General features: G+C 47.9%; 1 protein-coding gene across 2 annotated transcripts in view; it reads left to right on the top strand.

Moving 5' to 3' along the window:
• Positions 1-10,129, top strand: part of TRPC6 (transient receptor potential cation channel subfamily C member 6) — a 103,593-nt gene extending 93,464 nt beyond the window's left edge. For both annotated transcript variants that reach the window (XM_045077477.1, XM_045077476.1), the window contains exons 10-13: positions 132-206; positions 7,180-7,263; positions 8,578-8,653; positions 9,448-10,129. In XM_045077477.1, the coding sequence (XP_044933412.1) occupies positions 132-206; positions 7,180-7,263; positions 8,578-8,653; positions 9,448-9,599 (387 nt within the window). In that variant the 3' untranslated portion in view covers positions 9,600-10,129. The remainder of the gene's footprint in view (positions 1-131; positions 207-7,179; positions 7,264-8,577; positions 8,654-9,447) is intronic.
• The last annotated feature ends 16,655 nt before the right edge of the window (positions 10,130-26,784 follow it).

Below are 26,784 nucleotides of genomic sequence, written 5' to 3'. Positions count from 1 at the left end.
GACCGGGTGGCTTTTAAAATATGGAATAAAGAATGTAGTTGGTTTTGTAATTCTCAGTGTAGAATTTGCAGTTGTATTCATGTTACTATCTATTCTTAGTTTCATTACTTTTTTCTGTCTGTTTTTGAAAGAGGAATGAAGAAAAGAAATTTGGGATTTTGGGAAGTCACGAAGACCTTTCAAAATTACCACTGGACAAAAAACAGGTAAGATCACATTGGAAAATACAAAGTCCTGCATCGCAGGCTTATGTTTTCAGAGAAAAGGACCCATGTTTAGAAGCAGTTTCAAGAAACAGGTAGCAGTCATGAAAGAAGTTAACTATTTTAATTATGCCTCCAAGAACCTGTTACCGAGAGCCGAACGTGGTTGGGGTGTATTTAAGGCAGACATTAGACGTAGACTTCCGGTACTTGCAGGCAGTGAAATACAGCAGCAGTGACGGAAGGGAGGCAGACGGAGAGGGTGGAGGACCTCACTGGGGACCGAGGGGGACACGAGGGTCCCGCAGCAGCGCAGGTGTCCAGGGCGTACCTGTCGTGGCTGGTCAGGGAATTCAGGGCCTGCGGTCCTCCGTGTGGCTGGTGAGGAGCAGGGCGCCTGCCGGGGCGTGTGCTCTAATGTGGCTCAGATCCCAACCGTGAGTACACGGGCTTCCTCCTTCTGGCGTGTGTGTAGTAGGGCACACGCACGCCTGTCCCTGAGGGGCATTGCCGACGATGTCATTGGGAGAAGGGTAGGGTACATAGTGAATGGCAGCAGACGGCTGCGTGTCCCTTCCCCTCCAGACCCCTCAGGCCTAGGGGCTGTGGGGCTGGTCCGGTGGAGGCTGCGTGGTTCTCCGGGGCTTGCTGTAGTCCCGCGAGGGTGACAGCTTCGTGTGTCCACATCACGGAGCAGACCGGGCCACAGCTCCCCTGTCCCCGCTCAGGAGGGTGCCACGGGCCACCCCCTGGGGACAAATGCCCAGAACCAAGGTCATTGCTTTGTTTTCAAGCTAAGTCCGTGACTTCCCCTGACAAGGCAGGGGCGCCGGAAGTATCGATCTGGCTTCTGTCTAAATACTGGAAGATTGGGACCTCCCCTCACCCCCGCCCCACACAGTAGCTCCTGGTGCTTCCCCGAGCCTCGGTTTCCCCATCTGTCAACCAGGGAGGCCATGGCTGAATGCATCACACTGGCCTGTTGGGAGGAGTCGGCGATGCTTTGTGGAGAGCAGACCCACTTGTGCTGAGCGCTGACACCTCCGTGTGAACAGGTCATCGCACAAACACGGGCAACGTCAAGGGAATCACAACGCCCGTTTTCCTTTATGACAGAAACTATAGTATCTCGGAAATCAAATAACAATTTCTTTGTAATCTCTCCAAAAATGTAGGAAATTAAAATTTATTTTAATCATTTTAATCATCTAAAAATGCACTTTATATCATTTTGTAAAAAGATTTATTTATTTGGGAGAGAGAGAGAGCATGTACATGAGGGTGGGGTGGGTGTGGGAAGAGGGAGAGAGAGAGAGAATCCAAGCAGATCCCAGGCTGAGCACGGAGCCAGACACAGGGCTCAATCCCACAACCCGAGCCCTGGGATTGATCACAACCGAGCCAAAACCAAGAGTTGGACACCCAACCGACTGAGCCACCCAGGCGCCCCGGATTTTATATCTTTTCAAGAAGGATTGGATCACCTCACACTTTCCAATAGCACCTATTTTAATCCTGGATGAGAATAAACTCAGAGCCATACTGAGCCTGTGGTATCTGATCCTAAGTGTGAATCAGCAAAGTGTCAGTTCTCATTCAGCTTCACCATCCAGAGTCCCTTGTGCAATTGTGGAGATGGGCTGCTCATCCCTTCTTTCAAATAGTGTGATCGGCAGACAGCCCCAGTGCCTTCCCACAGGGGCCACACTCTCGGTCCCAGGCATTTGTAGCAGGTGCAGGGCCGTCCTGGGGCCCTGGTCGTGCGCAGCACTGTGTTGGCTTGGCTGCTCTTCTCAGTCTTCTTGCCCTCCGCCCTTCCACAGGTGAGCTAATAAGCCTCAGGTTTCGGAAGCTTTTTCTGCCTCTCCTGCCCCTCCTCCCCGTGCTCTCTCGGAGGCGGTATTCCGGATCCATGCCATCCTTCTAACTTGGTCTTGGCGTTTGATTCCTAGAGGCCTGAAGTAACACAACTATGTACTTTACTTTCCCTGGGCGTGTAAGCTTGCGATGAACAGAAATTGGGGCACACCTCCTTTTGCTTGATACGTTAACTGTACTCCTGGGGGAGCGGTTTTTACAGCAGCCATTTGTGTTTCTAACTGTTTTTGCCTGTTGATGCTGAGATGGATCGCTGGGACAGGCTTGGCCCTGATAGGTACTAAGCAAAACTCTCGAGGTTCATTCTTCCTTACTCAGTGTGTGCGGCTTTGCTTTCTTTCCCACTAAAGTCTACATCTAGAACAGTCAGGCTTCCATTCCACTTGGACCTTCTCTCTGACTCCTTGAGGATTAAAGAGGTCAGGCTGCACCAGCACTGTCTTTGCAGCCGTGCAGATGCTCCACGGAATCAGTAGGAAGAGCCACGTGACAACACTGCATCTTTGCTGAGGGCAGCTCTGGAGGCACTGAGTGGGGGGTCCTTGCGAGCATTAGGGTCTCAGATTCAGTCTGGAAGGGTAGCGTAGTTAAGGTCAGTTCTCTGCCGTTCAGCATGCCTTGCATAAAGCGAAAGTGCCAAATTACTTCCCGAACAAGGGCTCTCTGCAAGCTCCAGGAAAGATCTCGCTCAGCTGGTCGGTGTGAGTGTGGCTCGCATGCCTGACGTGGTGGACCGATGCAGGGCACAGACGCTGCTGCGTCTTCCATCCGCTTGGCTCTGGGTTGCATGAGATGTGGGCCTTGTTTGTTCGTTATATATCCAGAACTGTGTCCTTGGGCTTTTCATTAGGTCAGAGTGTGTCTTGTCCATCATCGGATGAAATAATTATGTGACACAGTGGTTCTGGTTCTTTGCTGTCCCTGGGCAGCATTTCCCATTGACTTTATATAAATTCCCAATCCTCTTCTCTGCGTACATTGATCTAAAATCTCTGGCAGTGAAGCTTGGAAGTGGATATTCTGACAAGACCTTAGCATATTCTAGCACTCATCTGGGTTGGGAATCACAGAACATTTCATCCTGAGTGAGGGACACGTCTGTGGGCAGCAGTGGTCCGCAGACCATCCCCAAAAGAGATCGACTAGATTAACATGCAACATGAAACAGTCCTGAGTCCACATATTGGACACAAGATGGTTCTCCTGTATGACAGAGACGATGTGTATTCTCATAGAGCGCGGACTACATACCAGGTTCTGAATTCTACACACCCTTTTTCTTTAATGACCTCAGGGAGGGAGGGTTTATGATTTCCTTAATTATGCTAATTCTGCATTAGCAAGGTGAAGTTATAGGGCTAAAGGGACTGGCCCAGAGTCTCATTTCAGACCAACAACAGAGGCAGGGTTTGAAGTCAGATCTGCCGACCCCAGTGTGGAGAAAGCACCGACCGCGGTGCTGTGTCCTTTCTGTGCCCCTGCTGATGGCACAGCGTGTCCAAACCGTCTGGGCTCCTCACTGGCCCCAGGCCATAGACTAAATGCTAACATCAAGCTAGTTACTGGGAGATGAGTGAGAGGAAGCCCGAGGAGGGCAGGAATGTGGTATAAAAGCGAGGGAGTGTGCGTGTGTCCTGGGAGCAGGGCTTCCACCCACGAGCTCTCCGTCCCCACTCCTGCTGCGTCGTTCCTGTGAGGACTGGCTGCAGACACCCAGATCCCTGAGGGTTCTGACCATTCCCGTGGCCTCAGGAGCCCGCGGAGTTGGCACCTGTCCTGGGTCTGTGCACACCGGCCTGCACTACCGCGTCTCGCCAGCAGGGGAATCGCGGCTCCCCCACACCTCCAGGGCGTCTCTCCGGGGCTCGATTTCTTTCCTAGAATTGTTGAACGCGTGTTTATTCAACAGCACTCTGTATTAGACACTGACTAGAATCTCCTGTCGTATTTGCGTCCAGTTTCATATTTCAGGTTTAGAGAAGAGCTGGTGCATAAAGCGATCCACATGCATCTGTAACTGTTCAGTGGTAGACCTCTGAACGACACTGGGGGCTCCCAGCCGGGGTGGTCTGACGCCCTGCGACCAGCGCCTCAGGGTGCATTTGTAATCGCTGGGGACGCTGTGGCTGTCGTAGCCAGGGAGGGGAGCTGTTCCTGGCATCTAGTAGGTAGAGTCTGGGGACACCACTCAGAGTTCTACAGGGCACAGCAAACCCCGCAATAAAGAATTATACAGCCCAGAGGGTCAGAAAGGTTGCAGGTGGGATGGTCTGGACTTGGCCGGTGGGGTGCATGCTCTGGGGCGGGGTGGGGGTTGCTGTGTGTTGTGCCGGGGCCGCGTGAATGTGACGTGCCTGTGGTTATGGACACGTCAGCATCTTTGCTCTGGATCGTCCATAATCATGCACGTACTCCGAGGACAGAAGACCACCTTCTGGCCTTGCCGGCCCGGTTACCTCTTACAGCAACCCGTGTAGGGCCCCTGCCTCCTGCCCTCCATTCCTTCTTCATGTTTCCAATGTGTCCTTATGTGTAGCTGAGTGGGCCGTCCTGGTGTGTGAACCTGCATTGTACATGTCTTGTACAGCAAAGGGTCCGGAAAGCCGGTGAACCCGTCGGGGACCCAGGAGCTCTTTTTCCTTCACTTCACCAGCCAGTGGTCTGAGCCCTTGTCCTCTGCCGGGCAGTGCCGGCTCTAGGGACCCTGGGATGGTGTAGACAAAAATCCCTCCTTCCATTAGAGCCGAGCAGGCTGTGCACAAGCCAGTGAGTGAAGCAGCTCAGGAGCTCTTTCTCGGGGTGGGCGGGAAGAGCCTCTCTGAGGAGCTTATGTTTGAAGCTAAAATTCAAAGCGTGGGGCAGCACAAACCAGCCGGCCGGGCAAAGGGGGTTTCAGGAACTGGGAACAGCAAACACCCAGGGCCTCGGTGATGGTAACACAAAGTAAATATCCCTGCCACCACCCTGTCCCCCCAGCCCAACCAGAGAAAAGATGATCTCCACAGGCCTGCAGTACTGTTAGCTGCAGGCACTGGGGATGGTGGGCATATTGAGTATGAAGGTCCATACGTTGATCTTCAGAAAAACCCCAAAGAAACATGATTTTTCACTTTCCTATTTCCGCAAACACCTTTTGGTTGTACGAGTGGGCTCCAATGAAAGGGGGAATGATTTGTAATCATAAAGCTGTGTGTTCATGAACAGATTGTAAATAAATAAATTGGAGGCATCGTGCGCAAAGACGGCCCCGTCTGGATCCTGTTCCTCTAGGAACCTGTCCTCATCCTCACGACCGGGGGGGGGGCGGGGGTGGGTGGGAAGTGGGCTTGAATCTAGTCATCACATCTTGTGATGATGCCCTGACAACGTAAGTCATAGTGAAGGCCAGAAGAGTTGTATCATTGTAAAAATAAAGGAGCAACTACATTTAAAAAAATAAAATTAGGGGCGCCTGGGTGGCTCAGTGGGTTGAGCCACTGCCTTCGGCTCAGTTCATGATCTCAGGGTCCTGGGATCGAGTCCTGCATTAGTCTCTCTGCTCAGCAGGGAACCTGCTTCCCGCTCTCTTTCTGCCTGCCTCTCTGCCTACTTGTGATCTCCCTGTCAAATAAATAAATAGAATCTTTTAATAAATAAATAAAATATTTTTAAAGTAAAATATTAAAAATGAAAACATTACTAAAAATAGAATTGAAGTTTGCATTCATTTCACAAATTCCTCAACCAGTAGGACTTGGAGGAACAGGGGTGTCCCCTGGACCATTCCCTTCCTTGTCAGAGCAAGTGCAGAAAGTTCCAGAATGTCTCCTGCCAGTCCACAGCAGCCTGCGACAGAGCCAGAGTTCACTCTTCAGCTTTGTGCCCAGAGCGCTCTCAGAGAACACATGCTGCCTCTGTTTGCTTAATTTGGCCAATGGTATAATTTTATCCTCATGTTTTATAAAGTAAAAGAATAGGGATGTTTTGCTGACACTTTTGGGGAGGTTGTAAGAGAAGCACGAACAGCTCCGTGAAGAGGCGTGCTGTCCACAGAGTGTTTTCAGAATCGCATATTGCGTTTTCCAATTGTTGTAACCCGGCTAGATCATAACCATTTTGTTCTTCATGGATGCCCAGAGTCTATCCCAGGACCTACATGCAGACACTCAGTGCGCACTTGTTCCGTGGGTGGATGTGTGCTGGAGTTCGCTGTGGCCGCGTAAGGCAACTTAGTTATGTAGTGCAACTCAGAGGTCGTTGGGAACGTCAATCATGGCTGTCTTGGAAGATGGTCTTGGAGTTTCTTGTCTCCTGGAAAACAGTTGTGCACCCGGAAACAAACAAAAAAAGCAATTTGGGGGACACCTGGGTGGCTCAGTTTGTTAAGCAGCTGCCTTCGGCTCAGGTCATGATCCCAGTGTCATGGGATCAAGTCCCGCATCGGGCTCCTTGCTCGGCAGGTAGCCTGCTTCTCCCTCTGCCTCTGCCTGCCATTCTGTCTGCCTGTGCTCGCTTTCTCTCCCTCTCTCTCTCTGATAAATAAATAAAATCTTAAAAAAAAAAAAAGCAATTTGGATCTGCTGTGTTTTGCTCAATTCCCCTACGTATTTCTTTTTAAAACCAGTTTTTCTTTTTAGAAAATGCCCCGAAGAGTTTCTTTAATCAGTCTCTTCGTGTGGTAATATGGCCCTTCACGACCTTTATTACAGATTCCTTTAGATCTTTGTTATTTATCTGTTGAAGCAAAAGGATTTTTTTTGAAAAGGACTGCCACAGGCGATACAATGCAGATCCTCAAGTTCAAATTCAAATTCATTAGTTATGTCTTGACACCTGAACAAAGTCTTAGCCTGGTGTTAGCCCGGGACGCCCATCCTGCCCACTGCGGGTGTGGGTGCTCTGCTGGTTTGTGCTGGTCTGATGCTCCCTGACCCGTGGGCTCCTGAGGTCACTGCCATGACTTTCCCTCCTGGTCTCTCCTCTGTCAGAGACGTGCCTGTCTCAGAAGACAGACTGTCAAGCCAAATAAATGACAATGTACATATGTAATGAATATAATAAATGCCATCACATCTATTTAAAAGAATAAGAGGAATTTCTTATTCTTTTCAAATTGCAGCTTGGGCATAGTAAGCAATCGAGTGTGCAGAGCTCGGAAGATTTCCAGCTGAACAGCTTCAGCGGCCCTCCCAGGCAGTATCAGGTAAGCAAGATGGTTTGTTAAAGAAAGAAGGCTAGTCGTTTGTAATATTTGAAATCCCAAGCTACGGGATTCTTTACGTGAAAATGACCTATTAGGTTGTTTTTCTCAATATCAAAATAATGCATGAATTTAACGCATACGCACCGGGTGCTGGAGACACGTGAGTAAGTAACCCGGACGAGGCCTTGGCTTGCAGAGCTCTGAGCCTGCGTGTCCACTGCGGATGGTCTGCTCCCACGAAACAGAAGAGAGTGCGACGGAACTCAGACCCCACCACTGACTCTGGGGCGCTACTGCCTTTTGGTGATTTTCTGCCGGGTGACTTAAATGATTTATATGTATGTGCATAATTTTACGTATACTTCAGTATTATTTACGTGTATATGTAACATTATGTAAATGAGTGAATACTTAATGAATACTTAATGAACAACAGTTTTTCACTTAACAAAACATATTAATTTTAGTGGATTTAAAAAAATGAACATTCTTGTCTATGCACCTAATTATATCCTTAGAATAAGTTTTTCTCTTTTAAGATTTTATTTAGTTGAGAGATAGAGAGATCATGAGCAGGGGGAGGGGCAGAGGGAGAGGAGGAAGCAGCGTCCCACTGAGCTGGGAGCCCGATGCTGGACTCGATCCTAGGACACCGGGATCAGGACCCGCGCCGAAGGCAGATGCCCAACCGACAGAACCCTTCTAGAATGAGTTTTTGGAAGTGTATTTTACTGTCCAGCATTTAATGTGGGGTTTAGAGAGTAAGATTTGCCTTAACCACATGTCCGCCCGGGTCTCGTGTGCCCGGCCCTGAGCCTGGTCCTCTTCCTGAGCCGTGTAGCCTACATGCAATGTCCTCAAGAAGCTTGTTACGGTGAAACTAGCCATTCATGGATTACCAGCAAGTACAAATTCTGTTTCTCGGTAAGGGAGGTCAAAAAACGTAAACAAGCATGCGTTGGCTTCATCTCTGGTTCCCACATGCAACATGAACCGCACCTTGAGCCTCTCCCGCGGAACGGCTGTGTGTTTCTGTGACGCTTTGCAACCGAAGCACGAGGAGCCCCGCGCAGGAGCGGGTGTGCTGGGAAGCTCTTGTTTCCTCAAGAAGTGACCGGAGTCGTTCCCTCTGGGGACGTGGCCTTCGCTCTGGTGATCTGGTGACAGCGTGTGTTCTCTGCCAAACAGATCACCCGAGCCTTCGTTAGCCATCCCTTCTGAAGTCCTTAGGAAGGACAGACTCAGACACGTCTTCCAAGTGAGAGACGTGGCACAAACAGGAAACTGAGGTGGATTTCTCCTCTCTTGGTCTAGAAAATTATGAAGAGGCTCATTAAAAGATACGTGCTACAAGCCCAGGTCGATAAGGAGAGTGACGAAGTGAACGAAGGTGAGTGGAACGGGGACCAGCGGTGGTGCGGGGTGGAGGCTGAGCCACAGGGGGCCACAGGGAAGGGCTGGGCGGGGGCGGGGGGGCTCCGGGGGAGGGAGGATGGCTCCCCCGGATCATCTGTGCACGGACTACAGGGGCGTGGGCTCGTTCTCCGCAGTTAGGGCAGATGGCCCTTGCTGCGTGAGTAAGTCCTGCTTCTGGGGGTGCTGGGAGGGAGGAGGAAGGGGTTGGGAAAAGCAGAAGGCTGTTGACCCCAACTCCTGCCAACACCTGCCACCAATGCCTCCTTTTTATTTTAGGACATTTGTTACAATTCTTTCTCTATCGTCTCTTTTTGTTTAATTTTTTTTTTTCAGTGTAACAGAATTCATTGTTTCTGCACCACACCCAGTGCTCCATGCAATCCGTGCCCTCTCCAATACCCACCACCTGGTCCCCCGACCTCCCACCCCCCACCCCTTCAAAATCCTCAGATAGTTTCTCAGAATCCACAGTCTCTCATGGTTCGTCTCCTGCTCTGATTTCCCTCAGCTCGCTTCTCCTCTCCATCTCCCCCTGTCCTCTATGTTATTCCTTATGCTCCACAAGTAAGTGAAACCGTATGATAGTCTTTTCATTCACCAAAAGCTTAGGTGAGAAAACAGAAACCTGCCCCATTAGGAAGTTTTTCTCTCTGAAAAGGTTCCGACGACAGATGTCTGTGGAAGGACTGCTTTCCGTCTCCCCCAGTAACCCTCGTTCCTTCGCCTCTGCAATTACCATTAACCCACTGTCGTTTTTGTTTTTCAAAGGGGAACTGAAGGAAATTAAGCAGGACATCTCAAGCCTCCGCTATGAACTCCTTGAAGAAAAGACTCAGAATTCAGAAGACCTAGCAGAACTTATTAGAAAACTTGAGGAGAAATTATCAATGGAACCAAATCAAGAGGAAAGCAATAGATAATGGAAAGTCATCCTTTAAAAATTATATTTATTTGTCCTCTTGAAGCCATATTATTTTCCAATTTATTTTTTTAAGTGCCAGTGTGAACACCTTTTAAACAAGAAAATGTCCAAAGATAACTTGGATCATCCAATTATCCAAAACCCCAATATTTAATATTTTTGGTGATTGAATTTCATTGTTCAGGCTGAAGTTTGCAGATTATGATGAAAACTGTGCCCAGTGCTTGATGCTTGTTTATATTAACTGCTTTCTGGGGTATAACTATTGTGATGATGTGATTCTGTGTTGTGTCTGCTTGGGGACACTTCCCGTACAGCATTTCTCCTGAAGGTGGTTTCAGGTAACTTTTTGCCTGCTTTATGGGTCCCCTGATGGTAACTTCCAGCCCTGAAACCTGAGGAAGGATATCTGTGGGTATTTGGAGAATGCTGTTGAATCGTCTACTCTGCTTGTCCCCCACAGAATGTGACTGGTAATATCTGTGCAAAATGCGATTAAATCTTTCCTGAGCTTTTGGATTCATCTCACTGGAAATGTTACACTTAACAGTGAAAAAGTGCTTCCTCTACTGAGCCCTGGGAACATGGTTTAGTATATGTGTGTGTGTGTGTGTGTGTGTGTGCGCGCGCGCGCCAATGTGTGTGCGTGCCAGTGTGCATGTTTGTATGTGCCAGTGTGCGTGTCCCTGTGTGCATGTGTGTACGTGTGCTAGTGTGTACGTGTGTGCACACACGTGTGTGCATGTGTGGGCACGTGCTTGTGCCTGTGTGCGCACGCACTAGTGCATATGAAATCCTTGTCCCATTTTCTTTTGCATCAAATACAGACCCTTGGAACCTCTTTGTCTTAGGTTTCTTACTGTGATGGAAAGATTTTGGCCCCGTAAGCACCCTTTATTAGAGACATAGCAAAGTCACAGATGACTGCAGTGATTCGGCCCAGTGATAGCAGAGTCTGGTGCCATTTCTGAGGTTATTTGCAGGGGGATTCCCACCTTTGGCCTCGGGTATAAAGGGAAAAAAGTATTGAGGGAACTTGTCAGTACTTCCCTGTCGCTCTCAGTGCATTCCCGTCCTGCCGAAGTACACCACACGGGAAACTGCATTGGTGGGTTCGTTCTTACCGAAGACTGGAGGCGACATCTACAACAGTGGAAAGACAAATGAACGTTCCAACTCGCCAACATTTAAAGGATGCTGGGCATTAACGGGAAGTGTTGCTTTAGAATCGGTAAAGGAGGCTTTGAATGCAAATTTTTAACTTCATTCTGGAGAGAAAATGGTCACAAAAGTCTATTAACCCCAACTTTGGCTTAATTTAAATCAGAAAAGCTTTATGTAACCAGATCCAAAAATACATCTGAAATTTTACATTCAGTGATTTTGTACTTGTGGGTATTATTTATAGAGAAGCTATTTGGTAATAGAGAAAAGGTGAGCTTTCAGATATTTTATGACAATTTTGGAATCAGAAGTTCTAAAAACCAATCTAGTACCAAGGCACTACCCACACATTAAAACAGTCCATCGTCCACACAGAGCTTGTGTGTTGTGCCAAGCAAGGGGTTGGCCTCCGTGCCTGGGGGCGCTCTGGCCACAGGTGGGTTTGACGGCAGAGAATGGAGAAAACATACTGAGATTCTCCAGTGTCTTTAGGTGGGGTTGACTTGATGAGATACAGGTTTTGGGAAGTGAACAGTCATGACTCCGGCTCTCCGGGTAAAACACGCCATCGGGTGCTGCCCCGTGACTTCAACATGAGGTCCTCACGTCCAGTCAGATTCTCCCCAAAGTGCCGCTGAGTTGGCCCTGCTTCCAATTTCCTTTCAACTGGAACATGGAAAGAGAAACCAACCTTATGTTAAGAAAGGTTTTAACAACTGCAGGAAGAGCTCAGTTAAAGGCGTCGGTCGGAGCCGCCACCACAAGCGTGAGCCACCTTCGCAGCCTCAAGACCTCAGCGGTACGTCCCGCATCGAGTCTCAGGCTGCATAACCTTTAAAAATAAAGTGCTTCCTCTGTTGAAATGTGTTGACACAACCTGTTCCCTCTGTCACGTTTCCCTTCTCGGATCTGGGGCTTTCTGGAGGTCGGGGCACCATAAGGAGGACAGCCCAGGGATGTCTGTGACCCGGCAGGTCCTGCATTGGGGCTGAGCCGCCTTCATGCTTCCCGGCACACCGACTCCCACTGGACAAGACCAAGTCCCTGTGTCTGTACGTCCAGGCCCAGCTTTACTCTGTGCAGAAGCCGAGATGTAACACGGATTCAGGACAATCTTACTAGGCAGAGCTGATGACTCACCAGAACCAAACGTCTGCTTGAAACCTTGCCATGGACTGACAGAATGGAAAATACATGTCTGACCTCAAGGAGCTTGCAACCGAATAAAGAAACGGGACTGGACAGAACTGTAAGAAACGTTTACTCCTGTGTGCCGGACACACGGTAGGTGTGTTCCATGAAGTACCAAGTTTGAGCTAGCTTTCTGCTAATGACAACTGTCTGAGGTCCCACCATTATGACCCTCATTTTAGAAGTGGGAAAATTGGAGCCTTTTTATTTTTGAAATTAAGTGCAATTAATTAGTATAATTAATATAGTACATCACTAGTTTTTGATGTAGAGGTCAGTGATTCATCAGCTGCGTATAATGCCCAGTGCTCATCACTTCACGCGGCTCCTTCCGCCCGTCACCCGGTGACCCCAGTCCTCACCCCCTCCCTTCTGTGACCCCAAGTTTGGTTCCCGGAGTCCAGAGACTCTCACGGTTTGTCTCCCTCCCTGATTTCTCCCCCTTTGGTCTTCCCTACTTCCCCTGTGGTTCTCCACACGTAAGTGAGACCATACGATAACTGTCTTTCTCTGCTCGACTTATTTCCCTCCACATAATTCCCTCCAGTTCCATCCATGTTGGTGCAAAAGTTGGTGTTTGTCCTTTCCGATGGCTGAGGAATGTTCCCTTGAGTATATGGACCACATCTTCTTTACCCGTTCGTCTGTCGGCAGAATCTCGGCTCCGTCCATAAAACTTGGAGCCTTTAGAAGCTAAGTGACTTGCACAGAGAGCTGGAACCAGAACCCAGGCCTGTCTCACAACAGAGGTTTCACACTTACCTGTGGTCTCCCCAGACGGGGCTGGAGTGTGGTTTTCTCGATGGAAAGCTCACTTCAGTCTCTAGGTGAGGAAAAACGGGCCATACCTGAAAACCCTACATTCTGTCCCCTTCCCAACGCAGAGACAGATGGCGGTGCTGCTCATGGAGGCTGTGGGCGCAGAGAAGATGTGGCGTGAGAGGCCTGCACAGCAAACGCAAACAAGACAGCAGACGGGTTGAATGCGGAGGGTGGAGGCGGTGTGAGCAAGGCCGGGGGCTGGATGTGAACACGGGACCTGGAGTCCTTCAGAAGGAAACGGTCATGTCAGTGGCTGTGATGTGGTGAGAACAGGCTTGGCTGTCCACCCTACCCACCCAGGACTGCTCCAGGAGGGAACCGGGCAGTCATTCCCATCACCATGCAAATGGGGGAAATCAGACCAAACATTTAAACTGGAAAGACCACGTGGCAGTGTTTGCCAACCAGACAGACCAACGTCAACAGAAGCACAGTCCAGATGGACTGCCAGTCTCGGGCTGAGGGAAACTGAAGGACTCCACGCAAACCTGACTTTTGCCCCTTCTCTGGCTTCTGCTCGTGCAAGGACCTGCGCCACCCCTCCCCCCCCCGACCCAGGCCTCAGGAAGCTAACAGAGTTCGTCCTCCTTGTAAGGGATCTGGAGTGAATGAGTCTCTAGAACAGCCAGCATCTGAGGAAGGACCCAGTGAGGAGGACCCGCCAAAGCTCTCACACCCTCGCCCAGACCGCCAGCGTGAGACATCCAGAGCTAGACATCTCCACGCCAAGACCCCGGCTTCAGGGAACGAGTGACTCGGGAGGGACACCTGGGTTCTTGTCTTTGTTCTGACGGGTTCCTGGATGCTTGAGAGGACGGGTCTGCCAGGTCACCGTCCTCGGTGATAACCCCAGACCCTGAGCAAGACGAGACTCTCTCCTTTCCTTGTCGGGTCTCCCAGACAGTCCATCTGTATGTATATATCTTCCACAAACTCAACTTCCACATCCTGCTGGCTCACGTGTGATTTCTGTCCTTCATAGAGCCAGGGACTCTCTTGGCTGATCCTGTGGGACCCCCTCTGGGTCCCTGGACCCAGTCTGCCAGCATCAAAGTGGGGGAAGGCTGTTTCTCTGAGGGCCATGGTGAAGTATAAACTGCATCTTTTCTGATTCTAACAAGCAGGTAAGACCTCCTCCTTCAACCTGAGATCTTCCTTCATCATCGTTGTGGGCAGGTGGGGTCTGTGAGTCACACCTGCCATCCCTGCGGCTCTGCTGATGGGGCTGGAGGTGGGCTCTGTATGCTGAGTCTCCACTCTTGGATGGAGGGTGAGCAGACTGAGCCCCTGGAGAAGCAGAAAGGAATACAGATTCTCAGCCCAGGCCTCTGCGTTGTTCTCCAGGAACCTGTCTCATGAGTCTTCTCCGTGAGCAGCTTACAGTTTGGGTAGGAGGACTGCTCGGCACCCTAACACGGAGGGAAGCGGAAAACGCATCCGAGCATCTGTTCTGGCACCAAATCTTGGCTCACAGTCAAAGTCTTTATCTCTGTGTGGACTGGCAGAGGTGAGATGTACACCAGGAGCCCTCGGAAAAGGCTGGAACGAAGACAAAATATTTGTTTCCTTGAATCGTTATAATGATTCCTCGAATTTTCTTTTTCTTTTTTTTTAAATTTTTTATTTTTTATAAACATATATTTTTATCCCCAGGGGTACAGGTCTGTGAATCACCACTTCACAGCACTCACCAAATCACATACCCTCCCCAATGTCCATAATCCCACCCCCTTCTCCCAAAACCCCTCCCCCCGGCAACCCTCAGTTTGTTTTGTGAGATTAAGAGTCACTTATGGTTTGTCTCCCTCCCAATCCCATCTTGTTTCATTGATTCTTATCGTACCCACTTAAGCCTCCATGTTGCATCACCACTTCCTCATATCAGGGAGATCATATGATAGTTGTCTTTCTCTGCTTGACTTATTTCGCTAAGCATGATACGCTCTAGTTCCATCCATGTTGTTGCAAATGGCAAGATTTCATTTCTTTTGATGGCTGCATAGTATTCCATTGTGTATATATACCACATCTTCTTGATCCATTCATCTGTTGATGGACATCTAGGTTCTTTCCATAGTTTGGCTATTGTGGACATTGCTGCTATAAACATTCGGGTGCATGTGTCCCTTTGGATAACTACATTTGTATCTTTAGGGTAAATACCCAATAGTGCAATTGCTGGGTCATAGGGCAGTTCTATTTTCAACATTTTGAGGAACCTCCATGCTGTTTTCCAGAGTGGCTGCACCAGCTTGCATTCCCACCAACAGTGTAGGAGGGTTCCCCTTTCTCCGCATCCTCGCCAGCATCTGTCATTTCCTGACTTGTTGATTTTAGCCATTCTGACTGGTGTGAGGTGATATCTCATTGTGGTTTTGATTTGTATTTCCCTGATGCCGAGTGATATGGAGCACTTTTTCATGTGTCTGTTCGCCATCTGAATGTCTTCTTTGCAGAAATGTCTGTTCATGTTTTCTGCCCATTTCTTGATTGGATTATTTGTTCTTTGGGTGTTGAGTTTGCTAAGTTCTTTATAGATTCTGGACACTAGTCCTTTATCTGATATGTCGTTTGCAAATATCTTCTCCCATTCTGTCAGTTGTCTTTTGATTTTGTTAACTGTTTCCTTTGCTGTGCAAAAGCTTTTGATCTTGATGAAATCCCAGTAGTTCATTTTTTTCCCTTGCTTCCCTTGCCTTTTGCGTTGTTCCTAGGAAGATGTTGCTGCGGCAGAGGTCGAAGAGGTTGCTGCCCGTGTTCTCCTCAAGGATTTTGATGGATTCCTTTCGTACATTGAGGTCCTTCATCCATTTTGAGTCTATTTTTGTGTGTGGTGTAAGGAAATGGTCCAATTTCATTTTTCTGCATGTGGCTGTCCAATTTTCCCAGCACCATTTATTGAAAAGGCTGTCTTTTTTCCATTGGACATTCTTTCCTGCTTTGTCGAAGATTAGTTGACCATAGAGTTGAGGGTCTATTTCTGGGCTCTCTATTCTGTTCCATTGATCTATGTGTCTGTTTTTGTGCCAGTACCATGCTGTCTTGATGATGACAGCTTTGTAATAGAGCTTGAAGTCCGGAATTGTGATGCCACCAACGTTGGCTTTCTTTTTTCAATATCCCTTTGGCTATTCGAGGTCTTTTCTGGTTCCATATAAATTTTAGAATTATTTGTTCCATTTCTTTGAAAAAGATGGATGGTACTTTGATAGGAATTGCATTAAATGTGTAGATTGCTTTAGGTAGCATAGACATTTTCACAATATTTATTCTTCCAATCCAGGAGCATGGAACATTTTTCCATTTCTTTGTGTCTTCCTCAATTTCTTTCATGAGTACTTTATAGTTTTCTGAGTATAGATTCTGTGTCTCTTTGGTTAGGTTTATTCCTAGGTATCTTATGGTTTTGGATGCAATTGTAAATGGGATGGACTCCTTAATATCTCTTTCTTCTGTCTTGCTGTTGGTGTAGAGAAATGCAACTGATTTCTGTGCATTGATTTTATATCCTGACACTTTACTGAATTCCTGTATAAGTTCTAGCAGTTTTGGAGTGGAGTCTTTTGGGTTTTCCACATATAGTATCATATCATCTGCGAAGAGTGATAATTTGACTTCTTCGTTGCCGATTTGGATGCCTTTAATTTCCTTTTGTTGTCTGATTGCTGAGGCTAGGACCTCTAGTACGATGTTGAATAGCAGTGGTGATAATGGACATCCCTGCCGTGTTCCTGACCTTAGCGGAAAAGCTTTCAGTTTTTCCCATTGAGAATGATATTTGCGGTGGGTTTTTCATAGATGGCTTTGATGATATTGAGGTATGTGCCCTCTATCCCTACACTTTGAAGAGTTTTGATCAGGAAGGGATGTTGTACTTTGTCAAATGCTTTTTCAGCATCTATTGAGAGTATCATATGGTTCTTGTTCTTTCTTTTATTGATGTGTTGTATCACATTGACTGATTTGCGGATGTTGAACCAACCTTGCAGCCCTGGAATAAATCCCACTTGGTCGTGGTGAATAATCTTTTTAATGTACTGTTGAATCCTATTGGCTAGTATTTTGTTGAGTATTTTCGCATCTGTGTTCATCAAGGATATCGGTCTATAGCTCTCTTTTTTGGTGGGATCCTTGTCTGGTTTTGGGATCAAGGTGATGCTGGCCTCATAAAATGAGTTTGGAAGTTTTCCTTCCATTTCTATTTTTTGGAACAGTTTCAGGAGAATAGGAATTAGTTCTTCTTTAAATGTTTTGGTAGAATTCCCCCGGGAAGCCGTCTGGCCCTGGGCTTTTGTTTGTTTGGAGATTTTTAATGACTGTTTCAATCTCCTTACTGGTTATGGGTCTGTTCAGGCTTTCTATTTCTTCCTGGTTCAGTTGTGGTAGTTTATATGTTTCTAGGAATGCATCCATTTCTTCCAGATTGTCAAATTTATTGCCGTAGAGTTGCTCATAGTATGTTCTTATAATAGTTTGTATTTCTTTGGTGTTAGTTGTGATCTCTCCTCTTTCATTCATGATTTTATTTATTTGGGTCCTTTCTCTTTTCTTTTTGATAAGTCGGGCCAGGGGTTTATCAATTTTATTAATTCTTTCAAAGAACCAGCTCCTAGTTTCGTTGATTTGTTCTATTGTTTTTTTGGTTTCTATTTCATTGATTTCTGCTCTGATCTTTATGATTTCTCTTCTCCTGCTGGGCTTAGGGTTTCTTTCTTGTTCTTTCTCCAGCTCCTTTAGGTGTAGGGTTAGGTTGTGTACCTGAGACCTTTCTTGTTTCTTGAGAAAGGCTTGTACCGCTATATATTTTCCTCTCAGGACTGCCTTTGTTGTGTCCCCACAGATTTTGAACCGTTGTATTTTCATTATCATTTGTTTCCATGATTTTTTTCAATTCTTCTTTAATTTCCCGGTTGACCCATTCATTCTTTAGAAGGATACTGTTTAGTCTCCATGTATTTGGGTTCTTTCCAAACTTCCTTTTGTGGTTGAGTTCTAGCTTTAGAGCATTGTGGTCTGAAAATATGCAGGGAATGATCCCAATCTTTTGATACCGGTTGAGTCCTGATTTTGGACCGAGGATGTGATCTATTCTGGAGAATGTTCCATGTGCACTAGAGAAGAATGTGTATTCTGTTGCTTTGGGATGAAATATTCTGAATATATCTGTGATGTCCATCAGGTCCAGTGTGTCATTTAAGGCCTTTATTTCCTTGCTGATCTTTTGCTTGGATGACCTGTCCATTTCAGTGAGGGGAGTGTTAAAGTCCCCTACTATCATTGTATTATTGTTGATGTGTTTCTTTGATTTTGTTATTAATTGGTTTATATAGTTGGCTGCTCCCACGTTGGGGGCATAGATATTTAAAATTGTTAAATCTTCTTGTTGGACAGACCCTTTGAGTATGATATAGTGTCCTTCCTCATCTCTTATTATAGTCTTAGGCTTAAAATCTAATTGATCTGATATAAGGATTGCCACTCCTGCTTTCTTCTGATGTCCATTAGCATGGTAAATTCTTTTCCACCCCCCCCCTCACTTTAAATCTGGAGGTGTCTTCGGGCTTAAAATGTGTTTCTTGGAGGCAACATATAGATGGGTTTTGTTTTTTTTATCCATTCTGATACCCTGTGTCTTTTGACAGGGGCATTTAGCCCATTCACATTCAGGGTAACTATTGAGAGATATGAATTTAGTGCCATTGTATTGCCTGTAAGGTGACTGTTACTGTATATGGTCTCTGTTCCTTTCTGATCTACCACTTGTAGGCTCTCTCTTTGCTTAGAGGACCCCTTTCAATATTTCCTGTAGAGCTGGTTTGGTATTTGCAAATTCTTTCAGTTGTTGTTTGTCCTGGAAGCTTTTAATCTCTCCTTCTATTTTCAATGATAGCCTAGCTGGATATAGTATTCTTGGCTGCATGTTTTTCTCGTTTAGTGCTCTGAAAATATCATGCCAGCTCTTTCTGGCCTGCCAGGTCTCTGTGGATAAGTCAGCTGCCAATCTAATATTTTTACCATTGTATGTTACAGACTTCTTTTCCCGGGCTGCTTTCAGGATTTTCTCTTTGTCATTGAGACTTGTAAATTTTACTATTAGGTGACGGGGTGTGGGCCTATTCTTATTGATTTTGAGGGGCATTCTCTGAACCTCCTGAATTTTGATGCTCGTTCCCTTTGCCATATTGGGGAAATTCTCCCCAATAATTCTCTCCAGTATACCTTCTGCTCCCCTCTCACTTTCTTCTTCTTCTGGAATCCCAATTATTCTAATGTTGTTTCGTCTTATGGTGTCACTTATCTCTCGAATTCTCCCCTCGTGGTCCAGTAGCTGTTTGTCCCTCTTTTGCTCAGCTTCTTTATTCTCTGTCATTTGGTCTTCTATATCACTAATTCTTTTCTTCTGCCTCATTTATCCTAGCAGTTAGAGCCTCCATTTTTGATTGCACCTCATTAATAGCTTTTTTGATTTCACCTTGGTTAGATTTTAGTTCTTTTATTTCTCCAGAAAGGGCTTTTATATCTCTCGAGAGGGTTTCTCTAATATCTTCCATGCCTTTTTCGAGCCCGGCTAGAGCCTTGAGAATTGTCATTCTGAACTCTAGATCTGACATATTACCGATGTCTGTATTGATTAGGTCCCTAGCCTTCGGTACTGCCTCTTGTTCTTTTTTTTGTGTTGAATTTTTACGTCTTGTCATTTTGTCCAGATAAGAGTAAATGAAGGGGCAAATAAAATACTAAAAGGGTGGCAACAACCCCAGGAAAATATGCTTTAACCAAATTAGAAGAGATACAAAATCGTGAGTGGGGAGAAAGGGGATAAAAAGAGGTTCAAAAAGGAAGAAAGAAAAAAAAAAAACAAAAAGAAAAGAAAAAGAAAAAAAAAGAAAAGAAAAGAATTTTTAAAAAAAGAAAACACCTAAGAAAAATGTAAATATATATATATATTAGATAAACTAGTAAAAAATCGTTAAAAAAGAAAAAGGTAACAGTTAAAAAAAAATTTTACCCGAAGGCGAGAAAAAAAAAATGAAAAAGAAAAAATTAAATTAACTGCAAGACTAAAAAAAATCACAGGAAAAAAGCCATGAGTTCCGTGCTTGGCTTTCTCCTCCTCTGGAATTCTGCTGCTCTCCTTGGTATTGAAACCGCACTCCTTGGTAGGTGAACTTGGTCTCGGCTGGATTTCTTGTTGATCTTCTGGGGGAGGGGCCTGTTGTAGTGATTCTCAAGTGTCTTTGCCCCAGGCGGAATTACACCGCCCTTACCCGGGGCCGGGGTGAGTAATCCGCTCGGGTTTGCTTTCAGGAGCTTTTGTTCCCTGAGCGCTTTCCGTAGAGTTCCAGAGGACGGGAATACAAATGGCGGCCTCCTGGTCTCCGGCCCGGAGGAGCCGAGAGCCCAGGGCCCCACTCCTCAGTGCGCCCTCAGAGAACAGCGCCCAGTTACTCCCGTCTGCCTGACCTCCGGCCGCGCTCCGAGCTCACCGAGCCTGCGACCGGTTCAAGGTAACACGGAGCTGCGAGCTCACTGTCGGCTCTGTCTCTGTAGCCGGCTTTCCCGTTCCAATACCCGCAAGCTCTGCGACACTCAGACACCCCCGATCCTTCTGTGACCCTGCGGGACCTGAGGCCACGCTGACCCCGCGTGGGCTTCGCCCCGGTTTAGCCTCTGGAGCGATGTCCCTCAGCGGAACAGACTTTTAAAAGTCCTGATTTTGTGCGCGGTTGCTCCGCCGCTTGCCGGGAGCCGGCCCCTCCCCCCAGGGTCTATCTTCCCGTCGCTTTGGATTCACTTCTCCGCCGGTCCTACCTTTCAGAAAGTGGTTGTTTTTCTGTTTCCAGAATTGCTGTTCTTCTTCTCTTCGATCTGCCGATGGGTTTTCAGGTGTTTGCAATCTTTAGATAAGCTATCTAGCTGATCTCCGGCTAGCTGAAGCAGTCTCAGCTTGCTACTTCTCCGCCATCTTGACTCCTCCTCCTCCTCGAATTTTCTTTTTCATTCCATATATATTATGGCTATAGCCATGAAAGTTACCAGGGACATTTTTTCAAATATCTTCCCAGCATGAATTTGATGGTCACACTGAGTCACAAATTATAAAAAGCTCTTATTTTGGAAGCAGTTTTTGTAGAGGATTTTTGTACTGTTAAAAAAGAAAATGAGAGGCCCTGAATGGTGTCACTTAGCTGAGACCCCACATCGGCAACCGAGACTTCACACCAGCAAATCTGCAGTTTGGCGTCCCGGGATTGTGATCTTGAATGGTTCAGCAAGGGAATTCCTCAGTCAGCCCTAGGACACTAACTGATGGTCTCCTCCTGCTCCCCTTTCCAGGGCAACCTTGCTTAAAACCATGGATGCTTTGCTCATGATTTCCTTTTTCCCACTCCTATTCCACCTTTAAAAACCTTTCCTCTTGGGAGCCGTTTAGAGCCCCCCCCCCGACTTGCTAGATGGGAGGCTGCTGGAGGCATGAATTGATGCACAAAGCCAATTAGGTCTTTAAGATTTACTCACTTGACTTCTTGTTATTTAACTGTACATTTAGGAAAATAACTAGAGACACTGACCGGCTATATGATAGTTTTATGCCATTTGATGGATAATCAATATATCCGGTGTAAGTGAATCATAGGGATACTGACTCATGTTTTTTCAGACTCTTATGAAAATGATGTATCGAAAAGCCACCTTATTCAATGTGAAGGGGACTTAACACCTGCTAAGGAGACCACAGTTCCTAATAGTTATACCCTAAGTATGATGCTATCTAGAATACAGAAGTAAAAACCACGAGACAGTCTGAAAAGTTTTCATCTTTCTTCTGTTCATAACGCCTGCTCTGCCAGCTGCGGCTTTTGTCGCTGTGCACCGACGAACAGCAGGAACAGAGTGTAGAAGCAGACAGACTGGGACATGAATGGAACATTGTTGATTTTTTTCTAAGTCACTAGAAAAAGCTTTGAGGATGGCCTTCGGTAGTGAGCCTTGAACTCCACTGGCCGCATTTTTGTCCTAATCACTGTCCATTAAAACACTGTCATACCATCTCAAGAACAATTTCAGAATAATGTCAGTTTACTTAGTATCATGCCTCAGACTGAGGCCTGCCTTAGCCTTTCCGGTATGCAGCGACTCCCCACCAGACACTTACCCTTCCCTTCTTCAGAACATGGCCTATCCTGCGGAATTATTGGGAAAGGTCAAATTTAGTGTTTCCTTATATTTCAGGAATCACTAACATGTCGTATTCATGTCAGGATTTGTTAATATGCAGAGGAACGTTTATATTCACACAGTCATCTTTATGGTTTGTCACAATATATGATAGATATAAAAATGCATATCCAATACATTTATTTAAAATCTATTGTAGGGGCACCTGCATGGTTCAGTGGGTTAAGCCTCTGCCTTTGGCTCAGGTCACGATCTCAGGGTCCTGGGATGGAGCCCCGCATTGGGCTCTCTGCTCAGCGGGGAGCCTGATTCCTCCTCTCTCTCTCTGCCTGCCTCTCTGTCTACTTGTGATCTCTCTCTGTCAAATAGATGAATAAAATCTTTAAAATCTATTGTATTCGTTGCAACATACCGGGCACTATTATCAGCAGTAGTAGCAGAAAAGAAACGAGTTGTTGACTTGGAAACAACAGATCTGGGGCGCCTGGGGGGCTCGGTCGTGAAGCGTCCACCTGCGGCTCAGGACATGACCCCAGGATCCTGAAACCGAGTCCCGCGTGGAGCCCCGCCCTGGACCATTGGGTCCCGCATGCTTCTCCCTCTGCCGCTCCCCCTGCTCGTGCACGCACACTCTCGCTCTCTCTAAAATCTTAAAAAAAAAAAAAAAAAAAGGAACAGATCTAATTAATATAATTAATACATGCTCATTCCAGGAGGCCTGCTTTAATCATTCTGGTGGGTGTTGCCAACCTGGGAAGAACCGCCCACAAAGAGAAATGCACTCCAACAACCACAAGGTAGAATCCTGAAGCCGGGACCCCCTGTGTGGGCCGCCCCTGCCGCCCCTGCAGCCCCTGCCGCGCGCTCCAGCCTTGCTCTTGCCGCTGCCTCAGGGGCCTGCGGTGCTGGAGTCGTCCAAGCCCTGGCCGGCTCCTGGCCTGTTTCCACCCGGCTCCCTCCTGCCGGCAGTGGAGGAAAGGAAAGCCTTCACCAAGGGCTGGCTTCTCCTGTGAGCGGACTTACAGGTCTGGAGGGCACGGGCCTGGGGGAAATGCTGGGTGACAGCGCACAGCAGTGGATGTGGAGCGCTAGGGCCGTGGCGTCCACACCCCACGACTTGAAAGGGGACGTGCACAGGCAACGCCTGGGCCTGGCACGGGCACAGGCGTGATGCCCCCAGGACGCAGAGCTGGAGCTGGCACCACTGCCCTTGCAGAGAGGGGCCCCTGCAAGCCGCCTCTGCCGGAGAGGCCTCCAGGCTGATCAGGAGCTGTGCACCATGTTTAGGATGCCCGCCCGGAAGGACATTCAAGCACATGTTCCCTCTGCCCTGAGGCCTTCCGGGGCACTGGGGTTGACACTGGAGTGTCCCCTGGAGCCCAACGTGGGCTGGCAAGGTGCCAGAGGGACATCCACAGGCCACCCAGGGCAGGATAGCTCAGGGCAGGAACAGGGCAGTGGTAGGAGGAGACTCTTTGTTGGCACCTGGAGTCCACATTGTTCACAGTCCTAGTGGACACAGATGCCTATTCAGGTGGTTCCTGAGGGCTGGGGCTCCATGGCGAGAGCTGGCTTCTCAGAAACGGGTAGAGGGTGCCTGCTGCACATCGGTGAGCCCGCTGGGGTTGTGGAACCTGGGACCTTGAAGAGGACAGGGTGTGGGGCGGGGGACCCCGTGACAGTGCTTCAAGACCTCGGCCTTATTCCCGCCTGAGATGACACATGTGTGCCCATTTGACACTCACAGATAAAGCTGGAGGAGTGTGGGTAGCTCTGACCAGCTGGGGCCAGTAAGACTGCGGAGTCCTGCCCTAAGAGAATCCGGGAGCCTGGATTCTGGGCGAGCCCAAGACCCCATTGGGTGGGCAGCCAGTCACAGAAGGGACTGACTGTCACCTCAGATGTGTTTGGAGGGAAGGCTTGCAGCCCAGAGGGTGTTTGTGCAGTCTGAGATCAGCGGAGCCCCAGGGATGTGGAGAGTGGAGGCATCGAAGGGCTTGTCTTGCTGGACACCACTGTGTCACTGTGGGCCAGATGTGATGTGAGCCCCCCCTTTCCCTAGCCTTTTCTACCTTCCTCTGCCCTCTGTCAGCATGTGGGTCTTCCACCAACCGTATCTTGGCAGACAAACTCTGAGGTGGCCCATGGCTTGGGACTCCATCGGCATCCCAGAGTCTCGTTACAACCAGTGTCAGAGGTTTCTGTGGCCCTGGCATGACCCTTGTTCCCAGAACAGGCCCCATGAAGAGTCCCATGAGAGTTGGGGAGTCCAGCAGAAATCAATGGCGACCCTGCTGGAGGCCATCTCCAGGCTCAGTCTGGCTCTTCGCTGATGTCCAGTATGACCTAGGAGAGTCATTTAATCGGAGTCTGAGGCTCATGCTTTCTAAAACGAGGAAATGTTTTTAGATGAATCGAGTCATGCAAGACGATGGAATGAACTTGTAGGAACTTCTGGGCGGTCTCCAAGGCAGATTCTATCTCAGGAGTTCCGACTCCCATCGTCCCCACTTCTACTGAGTTCCCCCTTTTGACACAATGGCTACTCCACACAACTTCTACTCCGTGGAAGTTCCCCAGAGTGACACTGGACTAGCAAGTGTTTTCAGGGTATGCCCCACGCCATCTGATGTGGCTGAGGGGCCATGAGCCGTTCTGAACCCAAACCCAGCTTTTGGCTGTGCTGCCTTACTTGCACAAAACCAGCAGTGCCTGGGTCAGGCCTTCACTGCAACCACTGGTTTGGCTTGGTGAGGACCTCACCCTGGACACTAGTCGCGTGACACTGTGAGGGCACTTGGAGTCCACAGTTATGTCATACAAAGCAACAAGTGATTCTACATCAGGGTAGATGATGCAAGGTTTAGTTTTAGAACAAACATGACAAAAAAACATTTAAATGACAGAATAGAAGGTAGTTCAACGTACTCTGTATTATGGCCGTGATGGGAAAAGTGAACAATGGGGTCAGAAAGGGAATGGAAGATCCAGGAAGCAGACTGGAGTCGTCCAGGGGTAAGGGGTGTCTTGTGGAGGAAGGGACCAGGAGGCTTGTCAAGGTTTCAACAGTGCAGCGCCAGGTGTGCGGTGGCCCTGACCCATGACCCCCGGGGACACTGGGGGCAGTCTAGCTCCAGAGGCTCTCCAGAAATGCAAATTGGTCTGTGCAGAGCCTTCCTAGTCTGCCTTCTTGGTTCCTGGGTGTGGCTCTTTCTCTGCTTCTGGAGGCTGTGGATTCTCCTTTATTTTCCTCTGAGCTGCACTATTCTGTGTGGATTCAGTGCTGTGAGCGGACGCCCATTCTTCCTTCAATGAAGTGGAGTAGAAGTCATGCTTGTCTCCTAGGTAGACCTGAAGAGATTCAACAGTAATAGCCTTTTCCCAGGTCCCTGGGCCTTCCTCTGCTCACCAACTCTTGAGATGTTAGAAAACATCTTCTATTCTGAACAGGTTGAAAGAATTCGTTTGGTTTTAAAAACTTCAGCCTAGTCACACTTTTCTTAATCTCTGCCATGATATGTAAACATTGAATGAACAAGGTTTGACAGGATGAAGGCAGCATGGGCTTTGCAGTGGGGTTTGGGCACTGTTGACTCCCTGTTGCCCCCGTGTGGCCACTCTCCAGATAGCACGTGGCCGAATGTACCAGCTTCCAGGGAGAAGACAGAAGAGGGTTGGTCCCTGAATTCCTTTGCTCCTAAGAACCATCCTCTAATTTGGGAGCAGTATTCGAAAGTGAGTATATCTTAACTAGAGATGAGGGTTAGGATCAGGGTCAAGTTGCATACATTAAGTGTGGACAGATTTCTGTGGGTCAATCTTAGCTGCCTAAGAGGTTTTTAAAAAATACAGTGGGAGAGGATAGAGTCACCAAAGTACTGACCACATTCCTTGTCCCCGGAAATAGGTCACTAAACATAAATATTGTTTCATCTTAGCTGAGGACCAGGAGCTGGTGCTATACAGGTCCTCAGCAGGTAGCATCTTGGCCAGCTGGTCATCTACCCACAACACCCACACCCAGCTCAGCCCATCCTCTGCTCTGCTCAGGAGCAGCAAACAGAGGGACCGGGAGCAGGTGGTAGGTACTCCCTCTGGGCAGGCAAGGCTTAATTCCGACAGGTAGGGAAGTGGGCCAGCTCACATGCACAAGATGTGTATTCCTTTGGTTCCTTGCTCTTTGCCTCCCCTGCCCATCATGCTGGTCCTGAAGCTTTAGCTCCTGGGAGAACTTGGGTTTTCAGATTTCTGTTGACATTTCGAAGTGTAGATCTGTGTTGCCTTTGTTCCCTGTGCTTGTGTTGGAGATGAAGGCGGGAAAAGACATCCTATTCTGAAAGCAGAGTATGAAATATACAGTCGCCCTGCCCCCCACACCTCAAGCTTGAAAGCCACAGCCAACTACATACTTCATGTTCTACACTATCAGCTTTAGGGTCTCCCAGATGCACGTGACATGAAATCGTACTGAAAGAAATCTCGTTCCTGAACTTTTGCCTTGCAGAAGACAGTTTAGGGACACTGCCCTTCGCCTGCACTCTCATTTCTGGTCTGGCCAATGCCCAGTCACACTAACACATGTAGCCACCCAAGGGCACAGCTACCACATCCTCCCGGAGCACTTCCGGTCCCCCTGCCCCCCATTGTGGCCAACCCTGCACACCCCCAGTCCTCCTGAGCATTCCCTGTCGTGACCCTGCTGTGATCCCCCTTCTGGAGCATTTTTGGTCCCCCTAACCCCAGGTCTGGCCAATCCTGCACACCCCCAGTCCTCCTGAGTGTCCTCTGTCATGGCAAATGTCACACAAGGCAGTCAGTTGTTGTCT

This window comes from Mustela putorius, unplaced genomic scaffold (assembly GCF_011764305.1).
Source record: "Mustela putorius furo isolate JIRA1106 unplaced genomic scaffold, ASM1176430v1.1 tig00000198_pilon_pilon_pilon, whole genome shotgun sequence".
Classification (NCBI taxonomy): Eukaryota; Metazoa; Chordata; class Mammalia; order Carnivora; family Mustelidae; genus Mustela; species Mustela putorius.
The sequence above is the reverse complement of the archived record's forward strand: the minus strand, read 5'-3'. Positions and strand labels throughout refer to the sequence as shown.